The sequence below is a fragment of the Platichthys flesus genome, chromosome 2 (assembly GCF_949316205.1).
Source record: "Platichthys flesus chromosome 2, fPlaFle2.1, whole genome shotgun sequence".
Lineage (NCBI taxonomy): Eukaryota > Metazoa > Chordata > Actinopteri > Pleuronectiformes > Pleuronectidae > Platichthys > Platichthys flesus.
Genome location: NC_084946.1, coordinates 7,958,521 through 7,974,262, shown reverse-complemented (window position 1 = coordinate 7,974,262; position 15,742 = coordinate 7,958,521). Strand labels below are relative to the sequence as shown.

The window sequence follows — 15,742 nt, the reverse complement described above, 5'->3', positions numbered from 1 at the left end:
AGAGTTCTTACTCACCCAGTGATAATTATGTATTTTTTAACCATTATGATAAACTGCTGTGCATAATCCCCCCCCTTCAACTAACATTCAACAAAGCCCTGACAGCTCACTTGCAGCAGGCAACACACCCTTTCCAAATAACCTTTATGTTAGAAACAAAGTCCAGGCCCGTTCAGTGTTATGTAAGAGCCTGTAAGTTTTCCTGACTGTATCTGAAATTTGAAAATGGCCCTTTCAGGTTCACTCCCCCCCACCCCTCCTTGCACTCCATTGAGGGAGGCGTCTCCGTGACGATGGCCTAGCCACGCATTGTATGAAACTCCCCACACTGCCGCAGTGGCCTTTTGAATGGGCCCTGAGGAATGCCAGCTTTCCCGCTCAATCCCTTGCTGCACTCTCCCACGACTAATCCCAACCCCGTCTCATTTACACATGCTCACACCCTCCTCTCTTGTTTCTCTAGCTCTGTTCTCCTTCACCAACACCACCCCCCACCAACCAAATTTGTCCCTACTCTACACCAGTCATACTTTCTCATCATTGTACTGTCCTTGTTGCTCTTTTGGTCCAAAGTATTTAATCATATATTATTGGTTGATCTGGGGTTTACTGATAGGCAAGTTGTTCTAGCAGTGTAATGGGATTAGAAGCTTTGGAGGGAGATCGAAGAAACTATACACAGCCTTACTGCTTGAGTTGGCTGGCGGCCCCCATGCGTTGGTGATGATCATCGCACCAAGCTCCCTGCTGACATCTAACATAACGTGCCAGTACTGGAGGGGGTGAACATGCTAGACCTTCGCTGAGCCTGACTGGGACAATGGAAGGCAAACAACAGAGACAAAGACTGACAAAATCCCTCTGTCCCCGCAATGTGAGCTGAACTTAGCAGGGTGCTCCTCACAGGTCTGTGAATGTATTACATTTCAGTCCCTGAAGAGCAGTCTGTGTAAAGCTGCTACTGAAATTATCATAAGATTTCAGTTAGGGTTCGTATGGACAGGGAGGAATAAAATGACAATTCATCTCAGGGTTGTCCAAGGACATGGAGTGACGCATGTATTAAGTCACATTTTTTGTTAAACTACATATAATCCCCTTATAATTAAGATTGAGCCCATACTTCCTCCCTGGCTCAGTGTGTGAACATTACATCAGACATTTCCTGTTTGTGCTACATATGGGGAAGCCCTCTCTCCAACCCTGTGTGAGACCTCCTCGGACAGGAAGTGGTGGTCACTACAAGTTCAGGCCCAGTCCTCATAAAGTACATCACCCATCCACGAACAGCATATTTGTGTTTTTTACATTCCCCTATTACTTGAGAGTAATTACCATGATGTAGTGACTGTCTTTTGTATGAGAGACATGGTTTGTTTTTGTTTGCAGATAATAAAAAGAAGAATTTGTTTATTGGGGTTTGAGTGTGTGAGGTCTGCTGTGTTCCTGGGCTGTCCAATCAGAGGAAGGCCGTGATGTTTCATGTTTGAGCCGCTCCTGCTGTAGCAAACTGGTGCTAAACAGTCAGCTGTGTGTCAGCTGGTGAGGTGGGAATGATTTTGTAGCAGTTGTATCACCTCCTCCTGCTCGACAAGGCCGCAGTGAGAAAACATACACTGTTTCAAAGAGTACAAACAGTGGCTTCTCATGTTTACAGCTGTCACCTATCAACCCCCTCTCCTTCATCCTGTATAGCTTTACACACTCGCGCCTGCTTGTAACAACTAAACAGTGGTGGTTTGGGGTGAATGCCATCCATCAGAGCTTCTTGTCTTCACACGTGTCTGTCTGTATATGTGTTATTTAGGAAATAAACTCAGTGAGGTGGGGGACTTGGAGCTTTTCCCAACAACAGTGGTTGTGGCAGTGATGTCCTAGTGCCGTGCCAGGTGGCAGAGATCCACTTATTAATAGGCCCTGCAGGGATTGTGAATCTCTGGGACCATTTGAAGATGAGAGCCTGTTTACATTCAAACCGCAGAGGTGGTGTGACTCACTCTATAGACTCGGGGTGGCACAGGGTCCTGGGAGAGAGAGGGAGCTAGAAGGACTAAAGGAAGTTTGCCGTTGGCTTGAGGACCTCAGGGGAATTGTTTCAGCATTGTTCCAAAGAGATGTGGGTAGGAGAAGGGGGTCACTCCGCCCCGCTGTTTCTCTCCTCCCTCTGCGTCCTCTTCCTGCCGTTACAGCTAAACCCTCAACTGAGCTGTAGTGCTCTTGGAAAAGGGAAGGCTTTGATCAGCAACTCTGGCTCTACACTGATCTGTGTATTTGTCTGGATTTACAAGGACAGACGGTGATCAGCTTTGATCTAATTACCACACTGAATGTTAAGTAGAGATTGGATTGAAGGAAGGTAAGTCTCCTCTGCCTTCCTTAAAATTTGTTTACCTCTTTGACCGTTGATTAAGCGAGAATGTGTTTTCAACTTGCATATTCTGTGCTGCGTCACGTGTATTTCTCTGGCGAGGTCTCAACTGTGTCCATGTGTGAATGTGCAGTAATTCCCGCTTTAGACAACACCCGCTGGCTTAAGAGGGCAAGTTTTTGATCAGTTAAGAACTGAAAACTCCTGATTGCAAAGGAAGATTATGAGACAAGTGGAGGGCAGGATACCATAGCAGCATCACCCGATTGATGGCTGATAGTTGTATGTTGCTAGGATTAGCAGTGGGCCATTGAGTTTGAAGTTAGCCCAGCTGCTCGACCAAAAGGAGAATAATTAACCTTTGGACCCCAGTTGAGATCTTCTCCGCTCTGTACTACTGCAATCCTGACTTCTCTCATATCAACCTCTTTTCATGTTGCCTGGATCCATGTGTTCAATAACTGAGTCATATAGTATGCATTTATGCCACATGACCCAACAGTAGCTACATCACATACATACAACACATCAAATGTACATTACATATAAATCTGCTAGAGGTCTAGTCACACTGTTAGGAGGAAGTGTGGTTGGAATTTAGTGATGTGTTGTTAAATCACTCAGCATTTTTAGGCTCTTGGTTTATACAACGCACATTGGAGTCTCATGGATTTGACAAGGCTGTTACGACTGCCTGACTAAAAATTAAGTACAGTATTTGGGGGTAAGCGAAATGTTTTGCAGAAATATTTGTGGATTTCTTCTGATTTTCCCAGCCCCATCAGCCATGGATTTTCATGCTGTGTGTGATTGAATATGACTATGGTGCTATTATTGAATCGGAAGTTGATTTTGCTTGTTTATTCAGACCTGATATTTACTTTCTTGCTTCAAGTAGTGTCTAAATATCTCTGTTTTGTCCTGTTCAGGGATGCCTCTCAAAGATGGCAGCCTACTCCTGGTTCGAAGGCATCCATGTTGGTGAAGGTAAACAGCATGAGTCGTAACCAGCCCAGCCCAGCCCTGCAGCAGCAGAACCTCCAGCACTGTGTCACCAGCAAATCCAACACCTTCACCCTGCATCCCTCCACCAACAAGCCCCAAGGAGGACACATAAGCTCCAGCCAGGGATATAAAACTGCTCCCTCTGGCAAAATGGCAGCCGACACACGTCAGGCCCATCACCTGAGAAAAGCCAGCAATGGCAGCTTCTGTTTGGTGACATCAGAAAGTAGTCACCCCAGTCCGCTCCTTAACAGGTCACAAACCAGTACACCACGCCCCATTTCTCCCCAGTATGGTTGCACCACTCCAATCTATGATGAGCCAGTTTCAGAGTGTCCCATATATGATGAACCCCCAATAGACATGGAGGTAGAGGGGGCGCACCTGTACAATGGACAATCTCTGTCTCGAATAACACCTACACATAGCCTTCAGAAGCCCAGAAACCCCCAGCCCCCTCATCCAGGATCCAGGCACAGAAGGAATCCTTCCTCCTCTGACTACAGCCCAGCTGGTCTGGAGTGCATCAAGCACATGGTGAATGTGGACCCCAAACAAGGGCTCCTATCTGGCTCTCCTGTATCCACACGCTCCCCTTCTCCTTCCTCCAGGCCGGATCCTGTCTTGACCCAGCCTCAGCCACACCCCCAGCTACAGGCCCACTCTTTGCCCCAACCTCGAGGGCAGTTAAAGGACAGAGAGCCAGGGACCCCAGGTCCAAGCACACTGGACAAGAAACATAACTGGCGGGTTCTGGAGGCCACTGTGCAGCGTGCCATGGAGGCACGACACAGCAGGCAGAGCAGCCAGGCCTCGCAAGACTTCCCCTCCTCGACCCCGCAGACCACAGCAAACTATCAAGACTCTGGTTACTCCACTGGCCCCTCCCCAAGTCTGAGGAGAAAGAGCAGGAGGAGGGTATGCGCTGGTGGCGGCGTAGGTGGCAGGCCGGGGTCAGTCGGCAGCAGCGGGGAACTGTGTGCCCTCAATGAGAGGCTGATGGCTGAGATGAGGGAAGTGGTGAGTCGCTCTAACACCATGAGGGAAGTGAGAGCGGGGACGGAACCGGACATGGGGGAGAGGGTTGTCGTACCTCGAACACGCTCCCCTGCAGACTCACTCAGGTGGTATGTGGGAGGGTCAGCAGGCACATGCGCATCTCGAGAGGACCTCACTGGGGCCGCCCGGTCACTGAATAGGGCAGGTAACCACGGCAACCCTGCCCTGACCCCTGTGGAGATACCGGGGAGGCAAAAACGGACATATGAAAAGGTGGACACCCTGGAGATGAGCCTGACCAGCCAAGTTAGTCTTTCCTCGCCAGAGACCCCAGGGCCACCCTCCCAGGTAACAACAACCCGTGTGTGTATGTGTGTCTGCATGCGACAGAGAGAGAGAGACAAACAGCAGAAAGTTGGTATTAATGATAAAAAGCGGTATTGTTATATCGTTAGCTAATCCTATACTTTGACACTTAGTTGTCTAAAGAACAGCCCGTCTGTGCTGTTGTGTGGTCTGTTAAACCCCAGAAGGTTTGCTTGGATTCAGCTCTGTTTGGTCTGGGAGAGCTCTGACTACTGATGTCTCTCCAGATTCTCGATCAGATTAGAGAAGAATTCAGTCGTATTTTGTCAAACGAGAGTGTAGCCTGAATAAAGCATCTGTGTGTCAAGGGAAATTGAAGGTGCCGTGTTTGTGTTATCGAGTCTGTCCAGTCTAAAGAGAACTGTGAGTGGCTAAATGGCCACTTCAGAGGACACAAATATTGTTTGGCTGAGCAGAAATATTCCTATTAATATTCGGGCAGTTAACATTTTTAAAAGCCCAAGAGGGCCCAATAGGTTTGTTTATATTTTGACCAGAGCACTAAAATAAAGTGAGACACGTGTGCATGGACTATTGACTCGAGGAGTCCTTAGAAAAAAGACACGTAATCGAAGATGAAAGAGCTATTTGTCTTCTAAATATAGTTATATAAGTAGCAACATGTGGAGCCAATTCCAAGTTCTGCTACTTCTAATCTCCAAATCCCTTCTTGCAACAGATTCACAACCCATACATTAAAGCGATGTTTTCCAAACCAGTCCTACTGCACCTCAGCGGCTATAATAATGAATATCTGATTCACCAGGGAGCTCTAGGATAAAAAGAGTTTGTCTGATCTGTCTCTTTGAAAAGAACACAGAGCATTTTGTGAATAATGCCTCTTTCATTCCAATCTTGAACACCTAAATCTCCCCAGGATATAGGCAGGCTGGGCACCGCTGACTGCAATGGCCACAGTCCCAGCATTACCTGTCATCCTCTTAACACCGTCCATCTGCCTTGCACTGCATGTGCTGTATACTCATTTGCCAGCTCTGTGCTTGGGCATCTTGGGCCCATGCCAGGCCAGAGAGATTCAGGACATGGCTCCCCTTGGTCAGGAAGGAGGGCCACTGTGGCCCATATGGCTCAGGCTTGGCATTGAAGATGAGGATGAAGAGGAGGCCGACTGGTACAGAGGCTTATTGGTACCACTAGCATAGCTCTAACTTGTTAGACAACAGCCAAGGAGCAGTGAGCGGGCCCCCTAAGTCTGTCCTGGAATGTTATTCAGACCTGCTGATATACCACTCACACACTCACAGATTATGGTTTGCTACGAATGAGCAGCTCTACATGTTCCATATTTGAACATGCTGTTCTTGCTGAAAGACCTTTGAACCTTACTTCAAAGGATGCATTGCAACTTTGACCATTTCCTCAAAGACCATTAATAATTCTTGTTTTAATAAACTTGGAGCATTTTCCACTGTTTCATTGTTGTGTCCCAATCCAATTGCGTGACTAAATTACCACCCTGTTCTGGTGTATATGTCCCTATAGTTAAAAAATAGTCTTTGTTGCTTTTGGACTTCTGGCATTGACCTCTGTGTCACCCACCCAAACATCAGCTCAGTGCAACTGGTGAGACTGTTGCCAAAACCTTACCTCAGATCTGCTCCATTTGATCGAGAAACCAAAATCTAAAGTCCAGCTTTACTGGCACTCATCAGCTACGCATTACATCAGGGTCTCATTGCATTTAATGTTCCATTAATACATTTGAGCTTTGATTCTGGCTTGGGTTTCGTGTTGTTCCTGGCCGCTTGCTGAGTATATCTGGGTTACTGGTTTTCTCTATTAAGGGAGCTGTGGTGCTCCAAATGGTCCTTAAGCCTGCCACAGGGATTACAGGGGTGTCTTGTGTAGAGCATGGGTTAGGTGAGGATGTTGTAGGCAGGGACAGGGGTAAGGATTGTAAGGTAACTATCTGCTCACCTGCGGGCTGAGAGCAGGGTTCATGAGGATTTGGGACTTTTTGTCCCAGTAAAATTATTTTTGGGCATTAGGAAATTAATGAACCTACAAGTATTTCCCCTCGAGCCAGGGCACTCCAGAGTGTTCCTCCACACTATAAGGAAGGCCGCTCTGCTTAGCCAAGACTATACAGCTGCACACTCACATAGACACACACAGCTTGTACCTCTGCTGCAATCTTGCCTCACCACCTCTGTCTCCTCTTTCCCCGCTTCTTCTTCCTCTGCAGGTGAGCACCCTAGAGCTGCAGGCCCAGCTGGAGAGCCGAAAGAAAGGCATGGTGGATGGCCGGACTGCTTCCCTGGGCCCCCACCGCCCTGCCAACCATGACAGCAGAGAAGGGGGTGATGGGGCAGGAGGGAGAGCGCTCTCCTACGCCACCCTGCGGCAGCCCCCGCCTCCTGACACAGGCATGGAGGACTGGGCCAGCAAGCACCTGAACATGCACAAGCAAGGCCTGTTTCGTCGCCGCGTCTCCATCGCCAACATGCTTTCGTGGAACCGCGGCTCCATCAAAAAGCCAATGCTTGTCACCAGCAACCGAGCTGTCAGGAAGGAGGCCTGTGAGATGTTCAAGTTGGTGCAGGCCTATATGGGAGACAGGCCGTCGCGCCTGGATCGCCGCCATTGCGCCCTGCTCATCATCACAAAGTGCTGGGACATGCCGGGGCTGCGGGACGAACTCTACGTGCAGCTGGTGAGGCAGACCACAGGCAATGGCAGCCCCAGGAGCCTGGCGGCGGGATGGGAGCTGATGGCCGTCAGCTTGGCTTTCTTTGCCCCCTCGCCCAAGTTCCGCTGCTACTTGGAGGGCTACATCCAGAGACACACGGAGCCCACCAGCGACAAGAAATGTGAGTCTCAGACTGAGCAAGAGGGTGGGTCATCTTTTCTTTCTTATGTGTTGTCTGATAATGAGCATTATTTATGTCGACCGGACACATGTCTGTTTTTTTTAAGTTAAATATTCTTCTATCCCCTTTCATCGGAATTTGAAATAAATTGTCAATAAGATCATGTTAGAGAGTACAGTGCTATTTGTGTGCCTATCTGACTGAACAATCAGAAATTTGACTTTTGCTGTTTTCTCTGTTTCATAGTGACTCAGTTCATAATGGAACAGCAGGAGCTAAAGCTAAAGAAGAACTCCAAGTCCAGAAAGAAGAGAAAACAGAGCACAGACGAGGAAGAGGGTAAATCTTTTGTACATTTACTTGCTCCTCGGTCCAAAACATTGCCTAAACCATGGGATCCTCTTTATTTCTCATTTGTACAAGCTTATCTGTTTGACAGAGCATGAAGGAGGTAGGCGAGGGAGCCTCATAGAAGTTTCCTACTCTCTTCAGAACCTTCTAGAGCCATTACAAATCAAACATATCGCTCCCTGTAGAGGGTCCGCTCCGAGTGGGATGGGAAATTCGGTACTGTGCAGCTTGTCAGAAAAGAACATGCTGATGTTTGCATACACAATGAATTGATCTCACAGAGAGTTGAGCTGAGGAAAAAAAATATGTGGGAGGAGAATTTCAGAAAGTTCAGCACGCATACAATGGACCACACTGTGTCATCTTAGCTGTCCCTCTGGTGACTCGCATGTCAGACAGCCATCTAAGAGGTTACCGACTCATCGGCACGTGCCTTTATATTGGAGCAGACCACACTGCCAGCTCTGATGATGTCATACGAGAGAAACCCCATCGTCTCACGTTAGACACCACAGCAGCGTCCTCACACATTATACACAAGTGACTCAGACTAACTGCCAACTGACTAAGAGGTCACAGAGAAACGCTACGGATCATCTCTGACTAACCTTAAGGGTCTTTAAAGGGAGTAATCAGTCAAAGTCAACTACAAGAAGTCATGTACAAAAATAGCATAATGAAAGCTCCTGTTTTCTTGATTAATGTAAGGAGCTCTGACAAGTTCATTGTGTCTTACCAGAGCAACATGCTGCTGCAGGCAGGACAGGAATGGAAGGCGCATGTTGAACATTGACTAGAGGCCTCTTGTCAGGTCAAACAAGATAAGGCTTCTCAGGGGTGTAGGTCGTTTTCCATCAGCAGTAGGATGAACATCTCAGAAAATGTTGAAGAACACCCACACGAGTGTTTGAGTAAATGAAAAATAAATCCTGGATCTGAACCCTGATCTGGATCCCCCCTGACCCAGACCGCATCATTCCACCAAGTGTTGTGGTAATCCTGTGGTAATCCTGTACCTGCAGTAATCAAGTTTTTATAATCTTACAGACAAGTGGACCGGGGGTGAAAAATTACCAAGATGGGAATGAAGTTGTCTCGTCACAATCCTTTAACGAAGTTGTGTTTTTGTTGTTCAGTTGAGCTGCATCCGCTGAGCAGACAGGTGTCATGCCTCGTACAGTACATTGAAGCTTATAATGAGCTTGTATTTCTCTTAGGCTTTGGTTGCCTAGTTGTTTTCATGACATCAAACTTGACGTAAATATACACACCACCAGCAGTGATCAACCCCCTTCTCACACTACAGCGACTGGCTCTGCACTCTGTGTTCTCAAACTAAATTGGAGACTCTATGTGCGGAGCCCTGGGAAAGAATTATTGTGTCTATGCCAAGATCAAGGGTGAATTATTGGCATGATCTCTTTAATTAGATATAATTATAGTCAAACTTGGTCAGTTTAGCAGAGGTTGTGAACATGCAAGTGTTTGTAACATCTTGAAATCCTGTCATAGTTTGTCCATCTGGTCCTGGTTCAGATGCCGCATACAGTGGAGTTGCTAGGAGCAGGCAAAGACCTTGTGAGAGCTTTGTGTTTTAGTATGAACCAGAAGTAAAAGATGTCATATTTTTTATGAGCGCAAACGATGACCTAACAGTCAAGGTTTTCTGTCTGCTTTTAGTTTGAGGAGAAGAAGTGCAGTGAAGTTCTTTTCCGGACAGATCAAGTTCTTCCACTACTTGAGTCTGAAGTATATCCGGCCTCCTTTAGTGCAGTTTACTTCTGACATAGATCTTGGCTCCACAGTAGCTACCTAGGGCAGGGAGAAGACAGGGAGCCGCTGTGTTTCTCATTTTTCTCTGGAGACCTTTATGTCTGTGTACACTGATGAATCACCTGAGCGTTGGCTGTGTAGGCCGGATCCTGCCTCTAAGGCTTTTGTTCAACTGCAGTAAATCTTCCCTCGGCCTGACAGTTTAGTCGTGCCTGTTCTGATCCCCATATGCCAGAATCACACAGTCAACATGTCGTCCTGTCTTTCACACTCTATCTGACATCTGTGGGAAAAAAACTCACTGCCTGTCTTGTTTGTGGGGAAGAATTTAAATCATTTATTATTTTGTGTGTTTAGTAATGCCTGATGCTTAAGGGTTTTCCTAAAGATCCTTACAACGGTCTGTATCTTGTTTCTTGTGAACTTGAGTCTCATTGTTCCACTTCTCTTCTTTTGCCCTGAAGGCCTGCCTGTCAGCACATACGCCAAGTTCTGCTATCGGAAACTACAGAAAGTGGCTATCACTGGTGGTAAAAAGGTAAACTGGAGGAAATATCAAATATTTTAGCTTTAGATGTTGCATTTTTGTTATTTAAAGAAGATTTCACTTGAACATCATAAACATAGCACATATCGCTGAGAAAGTTAATTCTTGTCTGAGTCATTGTAGATATTGTCATAGAGAGTCATAATTACAGGTCTACTGACATAGTCACAGGCAAAACATAAACACAGACCCAGTGCAGCTGCAGACGCAGCAATAATTGGTATCATAGTCCCTGACGTACCCAGGTAGTAAACCTGCTCCTTTCCGTACCTCTCCCCCTTCCAGGGTCTTCGTAAGCCCACACTCGAGGAAATCGACCACAGTAGGCGTGCCATCATCACCCCCTCCCTGTTCGGCAGTTCTCTGGAGGAGGTGATGGAGAGGCAGAGCGAACTCTTCCCAGACAGAAAGCTGCCCTGGGTGCAGATTCAGCTTTCCCAGTACGTCCTGGCTCTAGGCGGGGCTCAGACAGAGGGCATCTTCAGGTAAGACAGACCTAACCCCGCTAGAATACCAGTGAGCCGTGTGAGAGAAGGGGGAGAAATTAGAGAGGAATTTTATGAACTGAGTTTGTGTGTGTGCTGCATAGTATGTACAATGTATATAAACACGTGTGTGTGGTCTCCTACACCCCCTTATTTCAAAGCAGGCTGTGTACAAACACAGCCTGCATTGCTTCTGAGACCAGCGCTGTTTAATTTGATACTTCATAATATGTGTTTACTTTACTACTTAAGCTTACAAGCATGCTGGAGCAAACTGTGTTTGTGTTAGGTTCTCCCCAGCAAATTGAATTCTCTACCAGCTCGACTTTCTACATACTGATCTCCATGTGATCTCTACAGGGTTCTACACTGGGACTTTCCTTAACAGTGTGTTGTTTGGTCACTTTATGTCCTTCTGGCTTTGTTTTGCTCCGAAGAGCCACTGCAAACAAAGAACACAATACTTTCAGCCACTAAGCTACATTTGATACCAATTGGGTGTGCACGTGTAATGGATTTGCCATAGGGCATGAAGATGGTGTAATGGTAGGATTAGAGCTCCCTCTTGTGGCCGCTGAGTGTAACTGACGTGTGTCTTACCCTCAGAGTGCCTGGAGACATTGATGAAGTGAATGCACTGAAGCTCCAAGTGGACCAGTGGAGGATCCCAGAGAATCTCTCTGACCCCAATGTACCTGGTGAGGAAGGGATACATGTTTTATGAGGTGATGTTTTTTTTCTGTGTTTGCAGTTTGAACATATATATTTAATACTGTGCTCTTTGTTCAGCCTCTCTAATGAAGCTGTGGTACCGGGAGCTGGAGGAGCCGCTCATCCCCATGAACTTCTACATGCAGTGCGTCAGTAACTGTGACGACCCGGTGGCGGCCATCGCCGTGGTGCAGGCTCTTCCTGAGCTCAACAGGCTGGTGCTGTGCTACTTCATCCACTTCCTGCAGGTAACCATCATGTAGATATACAGTCCACACAGACATAACTCTTACATTAATCTACCCTAACCAGAGTCCCTGTTCAACTAGCACATTTAGGATCAAAACTGTACAGGTGGTTTGCACTTGATTTATCTTATCCTATGTGTTTTCTTAAGTTAAGCATCATGGAACCGTTGTCCCAGAGACTGACTCATTGCAATTCAATTGTATGCAGCCGCGAAAATAATTACAAAAATATAACCACTGAAACCAATGTAAATCCTGATTACAAAATATTAATAATTGAATATGACTCACCGCAGGTCAAAGGTCAGTCTGTGCTCATTGGCTGCCCTCTCTCCTTACATCCTGATTATCTCCAGGTATTCGCTCAGCCATCCAATGTGGCCATCACCAAGATGGACGTGAACAACCTGGCCATGGTGATGGCGCCCAACTGCCTCCGGTGCCAATCCGACGACCCGCGGATCATCTTCGAGAACACGCGCAAGGAGATGTCCTTCCTGCGGATGCTCATCGTTCACCTGGAAACCAGTTTCATTGAAGGGGTGGTGTAAACCGCCCAGAGTGCTGGATCAGAATCTGCAGTTACACACACTTACAATCATACATTAAACACTGTCTCTGTTCAGATCACACTGGAAACATTGTGGGTGAGACATTACACCTCTTGCGACATAAAGCGTTTGAAAACAGCTTGGACTACGGACCACTGTGCTCTCCTGCTATGATACAGAGAGACGTTACACATCACCACCTTAAGTTCAACTTGTTTTTCTTTGATGCTAAGATCCACAGTGACGGCTTTAAAGTGGTTCACTGTAATATTTTCTAACCGCGGCATGTGAAAATAGATTTATTCTACTTTTGTTTCTTACACAATGGGTAGTGTTACCCTCACAACTGACAACTGGGATATGTAAAGTTAGTCTTATAGTATTTTCTTCAGATGTGTTCACTCTGTGCGTGTGTGTGTGTGTGTGTGTGTGTGATTGTCAGTGTGAACGAAAAGACACTGCCCTATTTTATCATGTACAGAAAATATGAAAAGTAAAAGAACTCTTGTAACGGTGTCTTATTAATAAGCTTGCCTGTGCTGTTTTTGAGTGTCGTCCTGATGGCTTGTCTCCTCGTATATTTCATTTTACTGGATGCAAGTAACTGCGTTACCACAACTGTTCTGACAGGAGCACAGAGTCCTCGTTTCCAAGCACACACAGGGAGGAGGTGCGGGAAGCTCTTTTTAAAGGATGGTGGTGATTTTCTCAACCAACAAATTGGGACGTGCTTTGATTTGTATGACTCTGAACACTCAACTGAAGCCATCCGGGAGTGTGGTAATTCGACTTGATGTCAGTGATGTGGGAGGCTGATTGTTCATACCCTTTCTCTGTTATCTCTAAAAAGCCTCAGTTGGAATTGTGTTCTCTTTAGTTTGTGGTCTGTTTGTTTTCTTTTTTTGGCTCAGGTCTCATGATAAAACGGGTGTAGGATGTGATAACTGTACTCGGCCTCCTTCACGGACTGAACATACGATTCGTCTGCCACAAACCCCTGTACTGAGAATGGAGTTTTGTTCAACTGTCAAGCACTATGAGAATGTAGATTAAGCTCTTTGTGTCTCCTCTCAGACTTTGCCCATGTAAATAAATACAGCGTGTAAATAGTATCAACTCCCCTGAAGTGTATTATTCTAATGAACCAGGTTATGGGTGAGGTTAATGTCGCCGTAAACAGCAATAAACTAAAACTCTTTTTGTAATTAACTGTTAATTTCTCTGCTGTAACCGCCTGCCTTTTGAACATAGGACTGATTCAGACCACTTTCCATGTATGTATATGTGTGTTTGCATACCTTCTTGTTAAAATGTGGAATGATTGTCCATGAATAAAGGTTTGTTCAATTGTAGACGAGATGGTTTGTGCTTATTGCGGTCTTTATAGTGATTGTAGATTAGATGAGCCAGGAAGTGAGAGGAAGGATGACACACAACAAAGACCTCCGGCTGCATGGTCAATTTTAATACTGGTCACTCTCTCATTAGCTCAGCTGTGGCTGTAACAAACAGGGTTCCTACGGTCATGAAAAACCTGGAAAAGTCATGGAATTGTTAAATGTTTATTTCCAGGCCTGGAAAAGTGCTTGAAAAAAATAAAATCCAAAAGTTTTAGAGAAGTCATGGAAATGTGTTATATTCATATTTTCATGTCGTTCATTTACACTAAGTCTTAAATAATTCATACGCTTTAAAAAAAAAAAACGCTTAAAATATAAGCAGGCCTACTGTCTGATACTAATTGCAAAGGTCGGTGGAGAAGCAGTTGGGATAATTCACTATGCCAGGGAAGTGTGGATTTAACCATGCTTGGCTACAAATGGAAATGTACATGCCCTGGGTTACAACAGACAAAGACCTCAATCAAACTATTGTCTCATTGATTTGTGTAAATTAAGGTAAACTGTATGCTTTGAAATTCTCATTGTTAGCTTAAATACTAGATTTTGTCATTTTTTCATGTATTCACAGAGATCTCACAAAATGTTCGGTCGTGGAATCCATTGGTCAAAATGTACCTGAACAAAGACCTTCCTTACGCATTACTGTATATGTCACTATATATTATTGTATATCACATTATATATGTACATGAGAATAGTGCCTGTCTAATTCCACAGATACTCCCCTCTCTATCTAAGCAGTAGCCCAGGTCAGGTTATAGATAAAGAGCCAACCAACGGTGTTTTGTCTACGTTGAGGGACTTTCATATCTAACTCAGATGCTCCAGACAGAGAGGCACCAACTTCAACTCTTTTGTGTATTACACCAGGGGCCAGATGTAAGGACACTATGTGATTTAGGAACGCATACTTTCGGCTAAACAATCCAATAGGATGCGAACACCTACATGTAACATAAAGAGTGACAGCAATTCTAGCCATTCATGGATGTGCTGTTAGAATAGGTGCAGGTAGAGGAAGATATACTGGGATCTTAAGACTTAGGGGTGACAATTGCTCATGTTACACAACGGTTGTATATTGTTCCACCTTCTGCTCTCCTCGATGCATCAAGTCTACATTAAAACCTTTTGCATAAAAAATCAGCTGCTACAGAGTTCTCCTTTCACCAGCTTCCAGAAAACTTCTTCCGAGGCCAGTCCGACATATTTCTTAGAAAGGAATTTGCTATGTGTTACACAATCAGACCTATTTGTCTCGTCTGGTTTTGCATCAAGTGTCAAAACATGAAAGTCTCCCTCCTCTGTATAGACGCAAGCTGCTGCCTGTCCTGTCACACTGCATCACCTTCACTCAATCAGATCTGTGCATATTCAGCCGTTTGTTCTTTTCATGCTCATCACTGCACAAGTCTTCCGGGTGCTTCATCTATGACTGTAGTGATCGTGTACCTGTCCGCCACTGGTGAAAAGCAGCAGGGTGAGAGGACCTCTGACCTCAGCCTGAGGCACTGGAACAGGTCAAAGAAAATAGACGCGGGGGGAGAGGAACAAATTCCATTCCATGTCAAAAATGTTCATTTTCAAATCATCCAAATTGTTGGAGCATCAGGTTTTTATTAAGAGAACAACTGTGATTTGTTACCTCAAAGTTTTTACAGTGTCATCATGCAACAGTAAGTTAGCTGGAGCCTTGCTAAAGATGAGCTGATGGCTACTGGCTGTTAGAACATGGTTCGAATAGCTGTAAAACTTCAAAATGTGCATCACTTTCATAATGATGAATGTGAAGAAGCTGTAATCCAACATGATGATGAAGGTCTCAGACGGTGGTGAAGGTTTTCTGAGAGCTCAAATTTCCTTGTGTTTACGAGGGTTTGACACTAAAATGTTACAAAACTAAAAAAATAAAACAGTTGCTTTAAACAGTTAAAGCTAAAAGATGATTTTAGCTTTAAATCTTTGGACACCAGTTCATCTTCTACTTACTAAACCAGTGCCAGCTCTAGGTTTTTTCTAAATCAAGGCCTAGAGTTTACACAGAGGAGGCAGTTATGTGTCAAACATCCATGCACAACTACTGTCATTCTTTGTTCACTGTTCA

General features: G+C 45.4%; 1 protein-coding gene across 2 annotated transcripts in view; it reads left to right on the top strand.

The window, feature by feature from the left end:
• The window catches only part of arhgap46a (Rho GTPase activating protein 46a), a 30,294-nt gene extending 16,707 nt beyond the window's left edge, over positions 1-13,587 (top strand). The window contains exons 3-10 of one of the 2 annotated variants that reach the window (XM_062396131.1): positions 3,298-4,720; positions 6,945-7,569; positions 7,816-7,908; positions 10,158-10,231; positions 10,526-10,725; positions 11,332-11,423; positions 11,515-11,684; positions 12,041-13,587. In XM_062396131.1, the coding sequence (XP_062252115.1) occupies positions 3,298-4,720; positions 6,945-7,569; positions 7,816-7,908; positions 10,158-10,231; positions 10,526-10,725; positions 11,332-11,423; positions 11,515-11,684; positions 12,041-12,235 (2,872 nt within the window). In that variant the 3' untranslated portion in view covers positions 12,236-13,587. Of the gene's footprint in view, positions 1-3,297; positions 4,721-6,944; positions 7,594-7,815; positions 7,909-10,157; positions 10,232-10,525; positions 10,726-11,331; positions 11,424-11,514; positions 11,685-12,040 lie in introns of both variants that reach the window. The other variant, XM_062396120.1, reaches the window with a different exon arrangement.
• Positions 13,588-15,742: the final 2,155 nt, after the last annotated feature.